Below are 17,921 nucleotides of genomic sequence, written 5' to 3' on the forward strand. Positions count from 1 at the left end.
CAGAGACATAGACAGAGGAAGAAGCAGGCTCCAATCAGGGAGCCCAATGTGGGACTCTATCTCGGGACTCCAGGATCACGCCCTGGACTGAAGGCAGGCGCTAAACCGCTGAGCCACCCAGGCATCCCGCCAATACTTGTATTATCTGACTTTTTCTTTCTAGCCATTCTAGTGAGTGCAGAGTGATATCCCATTTTGGTTTTGATTTTTCTGATGAATGATTTTCCAGATAACTAATGATGTTGAGCATGTTTTCATATATTTATTGGTCATTTGTGTATATTGTGTATTCAGACTGTTTCCCCAATTTAAATTGGATTGTCTTTTTATTACTAAGTCATAAATCCTTTACATATTTTAGATACAAGTCCCTGATCAGATTTGTGACTTGAAAATATTTTCTCTCATTCTGTGGGTTGTCTTTTCCCTTTCTTGATAGTGTCTTTTGAAGCACACATTTTTTTTTAAACTTTGATGAAGTACAATTTATTTTTCTTTTGTTCCCCATGCCTTTGTTATCATATGTAAGAATCAACTGCCAAATTCAGAGTCATGAATGTTTATTCCTTTCTTTTCTTCTGAAAAGTTTTATACTTTTAGCTCTTACATTTAGGTCTTTGATCCATTTTGAGTGAATTTTTGTATGTGGTATGAGGTAAGAGTCTGACTTCATTTTTTTCCATGTGGCTATCCAATTGTTTCAGAACCATTTTTAAAAAAATATTCTTTCCACATTGGATGATCTTTGCCTCCTTGTGGAAAATTAGTTGATCTTACACACATGGTTTTATTTCTGAATTGTAAATTCTATCGCATTGATATGTATGTCTGTACTTATGCCAGTACCACACTGTTTTAATTATCATTGCTTTATAGTAAGGTTTGAAATTAGGAAGTGTTGGTCCTCCAAATTTGTTCTTTTTCAAAGCCATTTTTGTTATTTTGGGTTCCTTGAGTTTCCGTATGAATTTTAGGATCAGCCTGACAATTTCTGAAGAAAGAAAAAAAGCCAGCTGGGATTCTGATAGGGATTGTGTTGAATCTGTAGATCATTTGAGGGAGTATTGTCATCTTAACAAAGTTAAGTCTTTTAATCTATGAACATGGAATATTTTTCCATTTATTTACATCTTTAATTTCTTTCAGTAATGTTTTATAATTTTCATTGTACAAGTCCTGCACACCTTTTAATTTATTCCTAAGTATTTCATTGATTCTGATGCTATTGTAAATGTATAATTTTAACTTAATTTTATTTTCAGTTTGCTTATTGCTATTTTATAGAACTAGAATTGATTTTTTATACTGAGCTTAAGCTTGTTTATTAGTTCTAATGGTATTTTCCTGAATTCCCTAGGAATCTTATTTACAAGATCACATCCTGTACAAATAGAGATAGTTTCACTGTTTCTTTTCCAGTCTTGATGTCTTTTATTTCTTTATCTCACCTAATTTCTTTGACTAGAACTTCCAGTACAATGTTGAATAGCAGTGGTGAAAGTGAGAATCCTTTTCTTGTTCTATATCTTAGAAAGAATCCAGTCTTTCCCTAGTAAGTGTGTTTTTAGGTGTGGATTTTTTAGATATGCCCTTTATCAGACTGATGAAGTTCTATTCTACTTAATTGTTTTTATCATGAAAGGATATTGGATTTTGTCAAATGCCTTCCTGCCTCTGTGGAGAACATCATATAATTTTTGTTTCTTATTGATGTGGTATATTGCATTAATTGATTTTCACTTGTAAAAGCAACCTTGCATTTCTGGAATAAATTCCACTTGTTCATATTGTATAAGTCTTTCCTGTGTTGCTGAATTCAGTTTACTAGTATTTTGTTGGGAATTTTTTAGTTTATATTCCTAAGAGATATTTGCTTATTATTTTCCTTATTTGTGACATCTTTGGTTTTTGGTATCACAGTATTACTGGCATCATAGAATTAGTTAGGAAGTGTTCCATCCCCTTCTATTATTTTAAAGATTGATTTATTTATTTTAGAGAGAGAGTGTGTGTGCTCAAGTGGGGGAAGGGCAGAGGGAGAGAAGCTCAAGCAGGCTTCATGCTAAGCATGGAGCCAGATACAGATCTCAATCCCATGACCCTGAGATCACAACCTTAGCCAAAATCAAGAGTTGGAAGCTCAACCAAGTGAGCTACCCAGGTACCCCATCCGCTTCTATTTTTAAAAGAATTTGGGAGGATTAGTATTAATTCTTTAAATGTCTGGTACAGTCCGTTGGTGAAGCTGTTTAGGCCTGGGATTTTCTTTTTTTATAGTTTCTAAAACTATTTAAACTACTTTATTCATTATAAGTCTGTTTAGATTGTCTGTTTCTTTGTAAAATCCATTTCAGTAGTTTTTCTTTCTAGGAAATTGTCCATTTTATACAGGTTATCTAATTTATTAGCATACAGTTGGTCATAGCAGTCCTTTGTATCTTTTTCATTTCTCTAAGGTTGGTAGTAATATCTCCTTTTTCACTTCTACTGATCTTTTCAAAGAACCAGCTTCTGATCTCATTAATTTTTTCCAATGTTTTCCTATTCTCTAATTTATTCATTTCCACCCCAATCTTTATTATTCTCTACCTTCCACTCGTTTGGGTTATTTTGGTCTTAACTAAGGTAGAAGTTTAAATTATTGATTTGAGATATTTCTTCTTTCTTAATGTAAGTGCTTATAGATATAAATTTTCCTCTAGGTGCTACTTTAGCTGCATCCCATTTGTTTTGGTGTATTGTGTCTTCATTTTTATTCATTTCAAAGTATTTTCTGATTTCTCATTTGATTTATTTTTCTGACCCATTGGTTGTTTAAGGGTGTGTTTATTATTTTTCATATATTTATGCATTTCCCCAATTTTTTTCTGTTATTAACTTGTAATTTCATCATATTATGGTCACGGAACATACTGTGCATTATTTTATACTTTGAAATTTATTGAAGTTTGTTTTATTACCTAGCATATGTCTATCCTAGAGAATAGTCTCTGTGAACTTGAGAAGAACATATATTCTGCAGCTTTTTGGGAGAGTGTTCTTATAGATATCTGTTAGATCTAGTTGGCTTACAGTGTTTTCATTTTTTTTAATTTCCTTATTGATCTTCTGTCTAGTTGTTTTAAGTATAATTCATTTTTTTGAAGTTTAAGAACATCAACTATTGATAATGAACACTCAACTACCAATAATCACCTTAAATATAAATGGTCTAAATCAGAGGTTAGGGTACTTTTCTTAAAGTTCCAATAGTGAATATTATAGGCTAGCATGTCTTGGACACTACTACTCAACTCTGCCATTGTCACAGGAATACATGGACCATCTTTAAACAAAGGACATGATTGTGTTCAAACAAAACTTTATTTATTTAGTTTTATTTAGCCAGCCCACAGATTGTAGTTTGCTCACCCCTGGTCTAAACATACCAATTAAAAGATGAAAAGTGTCAGATTGAGTTAAAAAATCAAGACCAAAAAAAAAAAAAAAAAAAAGACCCAACTACATACTGTCTAAAAAAAAAATAAAAAATAAAAATAAAAAACCACTTAAATATGAAGACATGCAGGTTAAAAATAAGAGGAATTGAAAAAGATACACTATACAAATGCTAATAAAAAGAAAGCTGGAATGGCTTTATTAATATCTAGCAAAGACAGCTTAGAACAAGGAATATTACTCAGGATAAAGAGAGACAGTGAAAAAGTGATCAATTAAACATGACAACATAACTATCCTAAATATGTAATGTACCTAACAAAAGAGCTTTAAAATACATGAAGCAAAAACTGATAGAAATGAAAGGTGGAATAGGAAAATCCATAACCACAGCTGGAAATTTCAATACTCATTCCTCAGGAATCAATAGAATAGGTTAACAGATAATCAGTAAGGATGTAGAAGACATGAACAACACTATCAACCATCTTGACCTAATTGACATTAATAGAATGCTCTACCCTATAATAGCAGAATACTTATTTCTTTTTTCAAATGCACACAAGAGCATTCATCACCATTGGCCATATTCTGAACCATAAAATAAACTTCAAAAAATGCAAAAGTATTAAAATCATACAAAGTACTTTCTCTGACCGTAATGGAATTAAATTATAAAACTATAATAGAGAGCCATCTGTAAAATTTCCAACTGTTTGGAAATTAAACTTTTCAATAATCTAATGGGTCCAAGAGCAAGTCACAAAAGGAAATCAGGATAGTTTGATTGGAATGAAAATGAAAATACACATATAAAAATTTAGAGAATACAGCTAAAGCAGTGTTCAGACAAAAATTTATTGAATTAGAAAAAGAAATTCTCAAATAATCTAAGCCTTCACCTTAAGAAACTAGAAAAAAGGGATGCCTGGGTGGCTCAGTGGTTGAGCGTCTGCCTTCAGCTCAGGGCATAATCCCAGGGTTCCAGGATCGAGTCCCACATCGGGCTCTCTGCATGGAGCCTGCTTCTCCCTCAAGAAAAGAAGCTAGAAAAAATAGCAAATTAAAACCCAATCAACTAGAACAAAGAAATAAGAGCAGAAATCAATAAAATTTAAAACAGAGGTGCCTGGCTGGCTCAATTGCTCAGAGGTGCAACTGATCTTAGGATGTGAGTTTGAACCTCACATTGGGTATAGAGGTTACTTAAAAATAAGTCTTAAAAATAAAAATAAGTTAAAACCAGAAAATAATAGATAAAATCAATGAAATCGAAAACTATATTGTTATTGTTGTTGTTTTGAGAAGATAAGTACAATTGAGAAACCTCTACCCAGACAGACAAAAGACACAAATTAACAGTATCACAGATGAAAATACAGGGTACCTGGGTGGCTCAGCCAGTTAAACATCTGCCTTTGGCACAGGTCATGATCCCAACGTCCTAGGATCAAGTTCTGCATCAGGCTCCCTGCTCAAGGAGAGTCTGTATCTCCCTCTCCCATGACCTCCCCTGCACACTGCTTGTGCTCTTTCTCTCTCTCTCTAAAATAAATGAAATCTTTTTAAAAAATGAAAATAGAGACATCACTACAAATCCTGCAGACATTTAAAAAGATGATAGAGAATTATTCGGAACAAGCTTCATGCCTATGACTTTGACAGTTTAGTTGAAATGGACAAATTCCTTGAAAGTCACAAACTAAACAAAGCTCCTTCAAGAAGAAATAGATAATCTGAATAGTCCTATATACCCATTGAATTTGTAGTTTTAAATCCTGTAACAAAGAAAACTCCAGTAGGGAATTCTACTGAGCATTTAAAGACATAATATCAATTTTATACAGACCCTTCCAGAAAGAAGAGGGCATACTTCTCAGCTCATTGTATGAGATCATTTTTACCCTGATACCAATACCAGACAAAATATGAGAAAAGTATGGACCAATATTCCTCATGAAAATAGCTGCAGAAATCCTCAACAAGATATTAGCAAGTTGAATTTAGTAAAATTTAAAAAGGATTATAGACCATGCCTGGGTGGCTGGGTGGTTGAGTATCTGCCTTTGGTTCAAGGCATGATCCTGGAGTTCTGGGATTGAGTCCCACATCAGGCTCCCTTCATGAAGCCTGCTTCTCCGCCCTCTGCCTGTGTCTCTGCCCTGCCCCCCTCTCCGTGTCTCGTGAATAAATAAAATCTTAAAAAAAAAAAGATAATAGACCATAACCAAGTGAGGTTTATCCTAGGTTCAACATTGTAAACTCAATTAATTTACCATATCAATAGATTAAATGAACAGATTGAACATCCATTTATGATTTAAAAAGAAAATCTGAGCAAACTAAGAATAGTAGGGAAGTTTCTCAACCTGATAAAGGGTATCTACAAAAATAAAACTACAGTTAATATCATATTTAATGATGAAAGACTGAGTGCTTTCTCTCTAAGAGCAGGAACAAGTCAATAATGTCTACTCTCACTCCTGTTCAACATCATCTTAGAAGTCCTAGCCAGTGCAATAAGATAAGCAAGAGAATGGAAAAAAAAGTGAAAAAGAAGAAATAAAACCACCTCTATTTGCAGATGACATGATTGTCTACATAGAAAATCCCACAAAGGGATCCCTGGGTGGCGCAGCGGTTTAGCGCCTGCCTTTGGCCCAGGGCGCGATCCTGGAGACCCGGGATCGAATCCCACGTCAGGCTCCCGGTGCATGGAGCCTGCTTCTCCCTCTGCCTATGTCTCTGCCTCTCTCTCTCACTGTGTGCCTATCATAAATAAATAAAAATAAAGTTGTTTTAAAAAAAAAGAAAATCCCAAAGAATCTACAAAAAAAGTTATTGTAATTAATAAATTAGTTTAGTAAGTTACAGAAAACAAGGCCAAATATTCAAAAATCAATTATAAAAAAATCAATTATATTTCTGTATACTAGCAACGACATTCAAGAATGGGCAATAATAATCAATAGTGAAAGAAATCAAAATAGTTGTTAACTCTGCTAAGGTAATATTGACTTGGAAGGGAGCACAAGTTGTTGGAAGTATTCTGTATCATGATCTGGGTAGTGGTCATGGTTTAAATATATATAAAAATTCAACAAGCTTCTTGTTTGAGATTAACATGCTTTATTCAATTTATTTTATATGTACTATACCTCAAAACTTTTTTTAAAAAAAGTTCAGTCTAACAAGGATGCATGAAAACCATCTCATACTGTGTGGTATATGCCATCTGATACAAGTTTCTGCCCATGGTGATACCCGAGAAATATTGTTGACTGACTAAATGAAACAATTTGGAAACTCTCTTTTACTTTGCTTAAAATAAAACCAAAGTTAGTTTATACAGTACTGTATTTTTTGGCTAACTCAGTTATTAAAGTGAGGCAGATAAACATTGGATTCGGATTAGATAGTAACAGGACTTTTTCAGGCTATTTTGGAACAACATGGCAATACTTTCAGGAAATGTAGGCAGTGCTACTGAATGCATTATAGGGTGCACAAAGTGTTGATGAGTTTATAGATTTAAAAATGTAAAAATTCTGTATACAGAAGCTAGGACAACCTTCAGATTATAAATAGAATTAATTTTCCTCAACAGAAAAATCTCCTCAGAAGAGAGATTAGAATAGAATAATAAAATGTAATTAGGGATAATATTGCATTTTTGCCTCCTTAGGGGACTTCTCAAGTGATCCATGTGAGACATTGCTTCTGCTGTATGAGTTTGAAGTTAAAGCCAAAATGAATGATCCATTACTTGACAGCTTCCTGGAATCAGTATGGGAACTGCCTCATTTAGAAAGTAAAACATTTGAAACAATTGCATGTAAGTGCTATATTTATGTTTTTGGAAGATTGTTATCCATTTAGATTGTACTACTTTTTGTTCTTCTCTCTGTTCTTTATTCTTTAACTTCAGGTAGGAAATGCTTCCTTATAGCACTTTGTTTCTCCCTCTCTAATGGCATTCTTGAACTGTCGTGTATTATAATCACTAATGCATTTATCTTTTTCTTTATATGAGATGCTCCTTGGGTCATGAAAAATAATTGCTTGTATATGTGGTACTTAGAAACCCGAGTAAAGTGCATTATCCATAATAAGTGCCTATGCTAGGTGTGGAATTGAATTATGTAACTACACAATAGGGGGAGCTTGAATTTTAGAAAGTTAGTTTTATTCAGCTAGACAGAAATGATAGTCAACTGCTTCACTAATCAAAGGTGATGCAATCTTAGCAACTTATTAAAGTGTACAAAGAGGGCACCTGGCTGGCTCAGTCAATAGAACATGTGACTCTTGATCTTGGGGTCATAGGTTTGAGCCCCACGTTGGGTATAGAGACTACTTAAAAGTAAAATCTTAAAAATAAAGTGTATAAAATACTAGTAATACTTTTAACATAATTGCCACTCTCAAATTTCTGATTTGGCTATAAGTAAGTAGTATTTGGGGTCCCAGAACCTTATAGAGATATGCTGCAGGAAATGGCCTAATTATTTTCCCTTTTTTTCCCAAACTCTTACCCTCCTTTGGAGCCTGTATGTGGTTAATAAAGTTATTACATAGCCCCCAAGTGCACAAAGGTCACATTTGCCTTTCCTTATCTTGCAAGACAAAATTCCTGGAGACAATGAGCAGGTGGTCTATCCTTTATGGACATGTGATGGTGACCACTTCTTATATAATGGATCTTCAATTACAGAGGTCTGGTAAATGTATTTGGAAGTTCTAGGGCTTGTTATCTCTGAAACTCACTCTCATGTCAAGTGTTTCCTGTTTTTAGCATCAGACCAAAAGAATATATTGCAGTATAAATCTGTTTTTGATTATTGTCCTTTTACTGATCTACTTTTTGTTTCCATCTTTATGTGCCCTTCCTTGACTCTGGTTCATAAGATTATTGCTTTACATATATGGCCATGTTCAGGGTCACAGAAACAGTAGGCTGTCTATTGATGTCTGTGGAAGAGAAGATGACCCTGGTGACCCTACCATGTTACTGTGCCCAGAATCTATAAACTATGTCCAAAAGCTACCATGGATTCATCATTCCATTAAAATACATTTTTAGGGGTTTTTTTGTCTGTTGATTGGTTTGTGTTAATCTGTTCCAGGCCAGTTTTATTAAAAAGAGCAAGTTGTAGCCTGAGATGAAAACTGATAGGGGCAGCCCAGGTGGCTCAGCGGTGTGGCGCCACCTTCAGCCCAGGGCATGATCCCGGGGACCCGGAATTGAGTCCCGCATGGGGCTCCCTGCATGGAGTCTGCTTCTCCCTCTGCCTGTGTCTCTGCCTCTCTCTCTTTCTCTCTCTCTATGTCTCTCATAAATAAATAAATAAAATCCTTTAAAAAAGAGAAAACTGATAGATGAGATTATGGTGCTCATAGCCTTTTTTCTTTCCTTCCTATAGCATTAGCAGTGGAAATGCCTGCACACTATCCTTCCATTGCTCTGAAGGCCTTGAAAGAGGCTTTATTGCTCTATAAAAAGAAAGAATCAATTGATGTTTTGAAATACAGGTTAGTAAATGTAACTTAACATTGAATCTTAGGCTTTTTGATAGCTAAAAGAGCTATAGTCAATGCTCCATAAATTATCAGTCGTATTCAACTAGTCCAACTTAAAAGATGATCAGGGGCATGCCTATAACTCCTGAACTCAAAAGCCCTTAAAAACCGCTCCATATTTAGAGTTGTATTATAGACCAAGAATTAATTAGCTATGTGAAGGAGTCTGGATTTCCCAAAAGAGAAAGGAGCAAAGCTGTTTCTTTGTGTGAGACTATGTATATGATAAAATTACTAAGTATCTTTCAGAGATTAATACAACAAACACCAATGTATTCACCACCCAGATTTAACAAATGTTAACATTTTGCAATATTTGCCCCAGGTGTTTTTTTCTAAGCACTTTTCTTTAAGGATCAATAAGTGCCATACATCATAATACAAAATGTTATTTATTAGAGATTTTATGTTTTCTATGCCTAGACATGGGGAAAATGATATGTGATTTTTCTATGGAAAACTTTATTACAGTCTTTCTTTTCTGAGACATGAGAGACAGTTCTCCTGGAATTATTCCCAGTTTAAATCCCAAATTCCCTTGCCCATCTGAGGGTGTAATGAGATGCTTTAAAATGCCTATGGATTGAACCAACTCATAAAATACAATAAACAGCTACAACTCCTTAGTGCAGGAAACTAAAAAAAGGTGAAAGATGACCATAGGCATAATAAAAAGGATTGGTCAGCCTCTTTTATAGCTTCAAAAATCTGTCTTCTGAGGTTGGAGGCCAGATAAAAAGGAGAGAAGAACAGAAGTGTTTTGAAGCTCGTAGTCTGGGATGAGGTCCAGATTTTACTTAGCTATGAAGCCAATGATTTATTTCCTTATGGGATGAGTTTTCTCATTTTTATTTCAGCAAATGTATGCACAACTTGATTAACCTGTTAGTGCCAGATGGGGTGCCAAGTACAGAACTCTGTCCCCTGGAAGAAGTTTGGGGTTATTTCGAAGATGCTCTGAGCCTTATTAGCCACACCGTAAGTCAGTGATATTAAGCTATCAGCTAATTTTAAAGAATTGTCTTCTGTGTTAGAAATTACATAGAATAATGCTTTCTAATATGACTTTTAGGGTAGATAAATTCACATTACAATATACTTACACACTAAAATTTCCCTGGGTTTATAAAATGTAAATAGTTAAAAGTAGAAAATTTCTGATACAAGTATACTATGGATTTTTTTATACTATGGATTATTAAGTGAGAATAGCAGTACCACCTGGCATTTTAGATTACTTTGTGTTTTCAAAACCTGGTGGAATTGTTACTTCTCCTGTGATATTAACCCTTTGAAAAACCTTTTTCTTAAAGATTTTATTTATTTATTCATGAGAGACAGACAGAGAGAGAGGCAGAGACACAGGCAGAGGGAGAAGCAGGCTGGCTCCCTGTGGGGAGCCTGATGTGGGACTCAATCCCAGACCCTGGGATCATGACTTGAGCCAAAAGCAGATGCTCAACTACTGAGGCCACCCAGGTACACCCACCCCCTTTGAAAAAGCTTATTGTTATTCCTTCCATTTCTCTGAGACAGGTAATAGAAGGAACACTGAGGACCAATTTTTGTCCCTCTTCTGTTGATTTTTTTTCTTTTCAGCACAGGTTTATTCAGTGATTTTTTAAAATAGCTTTATTGAGGTGTAATATACATACCATGAAATGCAGCCTTTGTATGTATACCATTTGGTGATTGTGTTAAGTTTATAGAGTTAATGCAACTGTCACCACGATCCAGTTTTAGAATATTTCCATTACCCCCAAAGTTTCCTCTCACCTATTTGCAGTCAATCCCTGTTTCCCACCTTAAGGCCCAGGCAACCACTGATCTGCTTTCTATCTCTGTAGATTTTCTTTTTCTGGACACTTCATATGAATGAAACCATGTATCTTGTGACCTCTTATGCCTGGCTTCTTTCAATTTAGCATAATATTTTTGAGGCTTATCCATGTAGTATGTATCAGTATTTTAAACCTTCCTATTGCTGAATAAATAGGTTATAACCATATTAATGGTATCCATATACTTAATGGATATATCACATTTTCTTTATCCACTCACTAGTTGGTAGACATTTGAGTTGGTTCCACTTTTTAGCTATTATGAATAATACTGCTATGACATTTGTATACAAGTCTTTGTGGGACCTGTATTTTCAGTTCTCTTGCATGCATGAATTTCTGGGTCATATGGTAACTTTATGTTTAACTTTTTGAGGAGCTACAATCTGTTTCCCAAAGTGGTTGCATTATTTTACATTCCTACCAGCAGTGTATGGGGGTTCTAATTTCTCCACATCCTCATCAACACTGACTATTGTCCATCTTTTTCATGATAGCCATTCTAATGGGTACACAGTGGTAGCTCATTGTGGTTTTTATTTGCATTTCCTTGATGGCTAATGGTGTTGATAATTTTTTATGTGTTCATTGACCATTTGTATGCCTTCTTTGGAAAAATGTCTATTCAATTATTTTCCCATTTAAAAAATTGAGTTCTTGTTGAGTTGTAAGCGTTACTTATGTATTCTAAGTACAAATCCTTTATCAAATATACAATTTGTAAATATTTTCTCACAATCTTTGGCTTGTCTTTTCATTTTCTTAATGATATCATTTAAAAAGAAAAAGTTCTAAGTTTTGATGAAATCTAATTTATCACTTTTTTCTTTTATGGTTCATGTTTTGGTCATGATAAGAAATCTTTACGTATCTCAAATTTTGAAAGATTTTCTCCTGTATTTTCTTGTAGAAGTTTTTATACATTTATCTCTAACATATATGTTTATGAGCCATTTTTAATTGTTTTGTTTATGGTGTAAGGTAAGGATCTCTTATTTGTTTGATTTTCCATATGAATATCCCTCCTGTGCTGTTTGATTTCGGTTTTCTCAGTTGTAGGAAATAATACTTACTCTGACTCTCACAATGAGGTTTTAAAGATCAATTAAAATAATAATATGTATTGTAAACTTCACAGCTCATACACATGTAAAGTGGTATTGTTATTATAAAGAAGCTATAAAATGTTAAAGTTAAATTGCTTCCTTAAGGTCATATTAAAGTCATTATTTGAGTTGATGTTAAGAACTGAGGATCCTGACTCTGCTTTGGGCTCAGTTGCCTCTTCATATAAAAATATGTACAAACCATAGCAGATGGTGGAACAGTATAAAAGGGTAACAACCTGGTACAAACCAGCATCAACTTCAAAACCTCTCAAAATTCTCCCCGAGCTATGTAATTATGACCTGTGTGAATTTTATTTTATTTTATTTTATTTTTTATTTATTTATTCATGAGAGAGACACAGAAAGAGAGAGGCAGAGACACAGGCAGAGAGAGAAGCAGGCTTCATGCAGGGAACCCGACATGGGACTCGATCCCAGGTCTCCAGCATCACGCCCTGGGCTGAAGGTGGCGCTAAACCGCTGAGCCACCCGGGCTGCCCTTAAGTTTTAAAAAAACATTAGCATTGGACATTTTGGAGATATATATATATATATATTACTTTCTTTTGGGAAGAAGAGAAAATTCTATTTCTAAGCCATGAGCCTCATCTGGACCTTCAGATGTGTTCGCCATAGTAACTAATACAAACTAAAATTAAATTGTACTGTAAATCCAAATTGATCTATTTCCATAGTCTCTATATAAGGCCTAAACTACTCTGAGTATTTTTTTGCCACTTTTATTCTATCTATTACTGTTTCATCTCCCTGGTTCTTGGATTTCCTGCTAGAGACATTAATGTTTTTCTACTTCTTTGACAAGTCTCACATCCATTGTTGCTCATCCCCTGAAACGTGGTGAGATAGTTCACTTTCTTATGCAGAGATTAATTTAATAATCCTGTTGGCTCCTTATATAATATATGTTGCTTTTTCCTGATTGATTGAATGTGCTCTTTTGTTTTAAATGCCTGGAAGAAAATTCTGCCCTTGGTTGACTTTTATAATGACCAGTTAGTCATTCATTATTTATTGAGCTATTTATCAAGTGCCTCCATACTCTGGCAAAATGGCTGTTGCACAAATATAAAACCTCACATCTCAAAGTATCTTGCTTTACATTTTACAAAGCATTCTTACATCCATTATTCCATACAATCCCTTCCCCCACCGCCAGCAATAGTGTGGAGAGTGCTGTTATTATCCTTGACAAATCCTTACAAGTGAGGAAATTTTTAATTTTGAAAAAAAGTCAAGTTACCCTGTTGGTGGTATCATGGTGAGCATAGCTGCCTTCCAAAAAAAGTCGAGTTACCAATGTGAACTAAGTTCATATGGATAATGGATGAGAGTCAGGACTAGAACTCCGGTCATCTGACCTTACTTCCAGGGCTCTTTCCACCAGAACACACATCTTTACCTGCTCTTGCTAAGATTCAGTTCAAAGGAGAGGCTCAACTTGGTATTCAGAAGCTACTGCCAATGAAAAATCAGGAAGGATGACTGACTTGTGTGCTTAAACAGGCAAGCCTATATATAGTAGGTTCATATTCTAGATTATCTTTAAGAGAAAATCGATTGCTTTTTTTTTCTTTTTTTTTCTTAATTGAAATTTTATTTTGAAATAATTGTAGATTCACATGCAGTTGTAAGAAAGAACACAAGAGATCTTATATATGCTTTTCCCAGTTTCCCCAATGGTAACATCTCATAAAACAATATCACAACCAGGATGTTGACATTATTAGTCAAGATACAGAACTTCTCCATCACAAGGATACCTCAATGTTGCCCTTCTCTAGTTCCTACCTACTTCTTTCCCACCCCAGGTCCTCCTTAATCCCTGGCAACCACTAGTCTGTTATCAATTTCTATAATTTTGTCATTTCCATAGTGTTCTATATGTTGATCATACAGTATCTAATTTTTGAGTTTTGGAATCATATAGTGTACAACATTTTGAGATTGGCTTTTTCAGTCAGCAGAATTCTCTGGAGATTCATCAAGTTACAAGTTGTTGCGTGTATGTTTGTCATTGTTTTTTATTGCAGAGTAGTATTCCATGCTATGGATAAACTGGTACTACAGTTCACTTAACCATTCACTCATTGAAGGACACCTGGGTTGTTTCCAGTTTGGGGCTATGACAAATAAAGCTGCTGTAAACAGGCTTTAGTGTGAACGTGAGTCTTCAGTTCTCTGGGATAGTACCTAAGAAGGCAATTTGCTGGCTCATATGGTAATTGCATGTTTAGATTTTAAAGAAATTGTGTCCAGAGCGTCCATAATATTTTACGTTCTTGCCAGAAATGTGTGAATAATCCAGAATCTCTACATCTTTGTCAGTATTTGGTGTTGTCACTATTGTTTTTATTTTAGCCCTTCTGATAGGTGTGTCACAAATCTTATTGTGGTTTTAATTTGTGTTTCCCTAACAGTTAATGATGCTAACCATCTTTTCATGTGCTTATTTGCTGTCTGTATATCCTTTCGTTGAAATGTCTGTTTGTATCTTTTGTCTATTTTGTAATTGGATTGTTGCTTGTTTACTGTTAAGTCTTGAGAGTTCTTTATATAGTCTACATACTAGTCAGACATGTGGTTTGAAAATATTTTCTCCCAGTTGCAGCTTGTCTTCTTATCAGCTTAACAAGGTCTTTCACAGAAGAAAAGGTTTTTTGGGGGGTATTTTTTTGTTTTTTGTTTTTTGTTTTTTTAGAACGAAAGTTTTTAATTTGTCCATTTCATCAACTTCATCTTACTGATCCTACTTTTGGTGTCAAGTACATTGTAGAACTCCTTGCACAGCTACATCCCAAAGATGTTCCCGTTCCTCTGTTGTTGTTGTTGTTGTTGTTGTTGTTGTTTTAAGTTTTATAGTTTTCTGTTTTACATTTAAGCTTATAATACACTTTAAGTTAATTTGTGTACGAGGTGTGAGATTTAGATTATGGTTCATTTTGCCTATTGTTCTAGCATCATTTTCTTGACAATGCTGTCTTTCCTCCAATAAATTGCTTTTGTACTTTTGACAGCAATCAGTTGAACATATTCAGGTGAGTCTATTGCTGGGCTCTATATTCTCTTCTCAATGTGTCTATGCCTCTGCCAATATCACACAGTCCTGATTACTGTGACTATACAACAAGTCTTAAAATCAGGTAGAGTGATTCCATCCACTTTATTCTTTTGCAAAATTTAGATGTTTTAGTTCCTTTGCTTTTCCATGTTTATTTTAGAATAATCTTGTCCATGTCTACAAATATTTTTTCTGGGATTTTGATAGGAATTGCATTCAACAGTATTCATTTCTTAGGACTGCCATTGCAAATTACCACAAACTGCTTTATAACAGAAACTTATTCTCTCACAGTTCTGGAGGCTAGAAGTCTGAAATCAAGGTGTCAACAAAGCCATACTCTTTGAAGCTTCTACGGGGAGGATCCTTCCTTGCCTCTTCCTAGCTTCTAGTGGTTTCTGACAAAGTTTGGCATTCCTTGGCTTATATATTCATCACTGCAATTTCTATCTCTGTCATCACATGGAATTCTTCTTACGAGTCTCTTGTTTTTCTTCTCTCTTGTTATCAGGACACCAGCCATTATTGGATTAAGGGTCCATCCTACGCCAGTATGATCTCATCTTAACTTAATTACCTCTGCAATGACCCTGTTTCCAAAAATGGACACATTCTGAGGTTCCAGGAAGAACATGAATTTTGAGGGACACTATCCAACTCAGTGTAGTATATATATATCAAGAATTGACACCTTTAGTTATACCTCAATTGAAAAAGAATTGACATCTTTATTATATTGAATCTTCCAATGCATGAACAGAGTACATCTCTTTATTTGGATTTTTTTTGTCTCTTTGGTTAGCATTATGTACTTTTCAGCATACAAATCCTGTACATGTTTTGTTATTTTTTAAAGATTTTCATTTATTCATGAAAGAGACACAGAGAGAGGCAGAGACACAGGCAGAGGGAGAAGCAGGCTCCCTGCAGGGAGCCGGACGTGGGACTTGATCCTGGGACTCCAGGATCATGCCCTGGGCCAAAGACAGGCACTAAACCACTGAGCCACCCAGGAATTCCTGTTTTGTTATTTTTATACTGAAGTATTTCAGATTTTTTGAGCGATTGTAAATGGTGTCCATGTGTTAACTTCTAATATAGTTGACTCTTGAACAACATGGGAAATAGGGGTACCTAACATTGCACAGTCAAAAAAATCTATGTATAACTTTTGACTCCTCAAAAACTTAACTATTAATAGCTTACTATTGTTGGGAAGCCTTACCAATAACATATTCAATTAACACATATTTTATATGTTACATGTATTATATACTGTATTCCTACAGTAAAGGGAGCTATAGAAACAAAAATGTTATTAAGAAAATCATATGGAAGAGGAAAACATTTATAGTACTATACTGAATGTATCAAAAAAATCCATATATAAGTATACCTGTACCATTCAAACCCATGTTGTTGAAGGGTCAACTGTATAAAGAAATACAATAGATTTTTGTGTGTTTGTCTTGAATCCTACAACCTTGCTGAACAGACTCATTTCTGGGATTTGGGGAGGAAAGATTCCTTAGGATTTTCTATGTAAACAATTATGCCATCTGCAAATAGGGTCAGATTTGCTGTTGATTTGCTGTTTGGTTTGTTTTAGGGTCTTTCTTTTTTTTTATTGAAGTATAATTAACAAAGTGTTCATTTCAGGTGTATAATACAACAATACAGCAATTTTATGCATTACCCAATGCTCATCAAGATAAATGTACTCTTAATCTCCTTTCTGAAATAGGGACAGTTTTATTTCTTCTTTTCCACTACATATGCCTTCTCTTTCCTTTTCTTGCTTTATTGTACTAATTAGAGCTTTCAGCACTATGTTAAGAGTGGTGAGAGTGGGTATTCTTTCCTTATTCACTATCAGGGGGAAAGTATTCAGTCTTTCACCATTAAGTATAATGTTAGCTGTAGGTTTTTGTAGAGATTCTTTATTAACTGAGGAAGCTCCCCACTCCCATTTTTTTTTCCTGATTTCTATAATGAATAACTGTTGAATTTTGTCACATGCTTTTCCTGCATCAGTTGGTATAATCAAATGACTTTTCTTCTGTATAATATAGTGAACTACATTGGCTGATTTTGAATGTTAAACCAGCCTTGCATCCTTGGAATAAACCCCACATGGTCATGGTGTATAATTCTTTTTATATATTGATTAATTCTATTTTCTAATGTTTTTATTAACGATTTTTCATCTATATCTATGAAGGATATTGGCCTATAGTTTTCTTTTTGTATACTGCCATTGTCTGCTTTTGGTATCAAGGTAATACTAACTTATAATAATGAATTGAAATATGTTCCCTTCTCTTCCATCATTTTGGAAAAGGTTGTATAGATTTTATGTTCATACTTTTCTGAATGTTTGATAGAACTCTCCAGTGAAATTATCTGGGCCTGAATATATTTTCAAGTGTTGTTAAATTACAAATTCACTTTCCTCAATAGTTATAGAGCTGTTCAAATTTTATATTGGGTGAGTTGTGATAATTTGTGTTTTTCAGTGAAGTGACCCAGTTTATCTAAGTTGTCAAGTTTTTGTGTATAGCAGTCTTTGTATTATTCCCTTATTATTCTTTCAATATGTGCAGGGTCTATAGTGATATCCACTATTTCATTAATTAGTCTTCCCTTTTTTTTCTCTGTCATTCTTGGTAAAAGTTAGTAAGTTTTATCCATCTTGTCAAGGAACCAGCTCCTCCATTGATTTTCTCTATTTTCTTTGTGTTTTCAGTTTTGTTGATTACTGCTCTTTATTATTTACTTTGTTCTACTTGCTTTGCACTCAGTTTGCTCTTTTTCTAGGCTCCCTAGATGAGAACTTAGATTATTAATTTGAGACTGTTTCTCTTTTTTTCTAAT

General features: G+C 34.4%; 1 protein-coding gene across 7 annotated transcripts in view; it reads left to right on the forward strand.

The window, feature by feature from the left end:
* TEX11 (testis expressed 11) overlaps positions 1 to 17,921 on the forward strand; it is a 311,406-nt gene that overhangs the window by 275,078 nt on the left and 18,407 nt on the right. For 6 of the 7 annotated variants that reach the window (XM_072816892.1, XM_072816891.1, XM_072816893.1 and 3 more), the window contains 3 exons: positions 7,124 to 7,273; positions 8,862 to 8,970; positions 9,876 to 9,996. In XM_072816892.1, the coding sequence (XP_072672993.1) occupies positions 7,124 to 7,273; positions 8,862 to 8,970; positions 9,876 to 9,996 (380 nt within the window). The remainder of the gene's footprint in view (positions 1 to 7,123; positions 7,274 to 8,861; positions 8,971 to 9,875; positions 9,997 to 17,921) is intronic. The other variant, XM_072816896.1, reaches the window with a different exon arrangement.

The sequence above is a fragment of the Canis lupus genome, chromosome X (genome assembly GCF_048164855.1).
Source record: "Canis lupus baileyi chromosome X, mCanLup2.hap1, whole genome shotgun sequence".
NCBI classification, from domain to species: domain Eukaryota; kingdom Metazoa; phylum Chordata; class Mammalia; order Carnivora; family Canidae; genus Canis; species Canis lupus.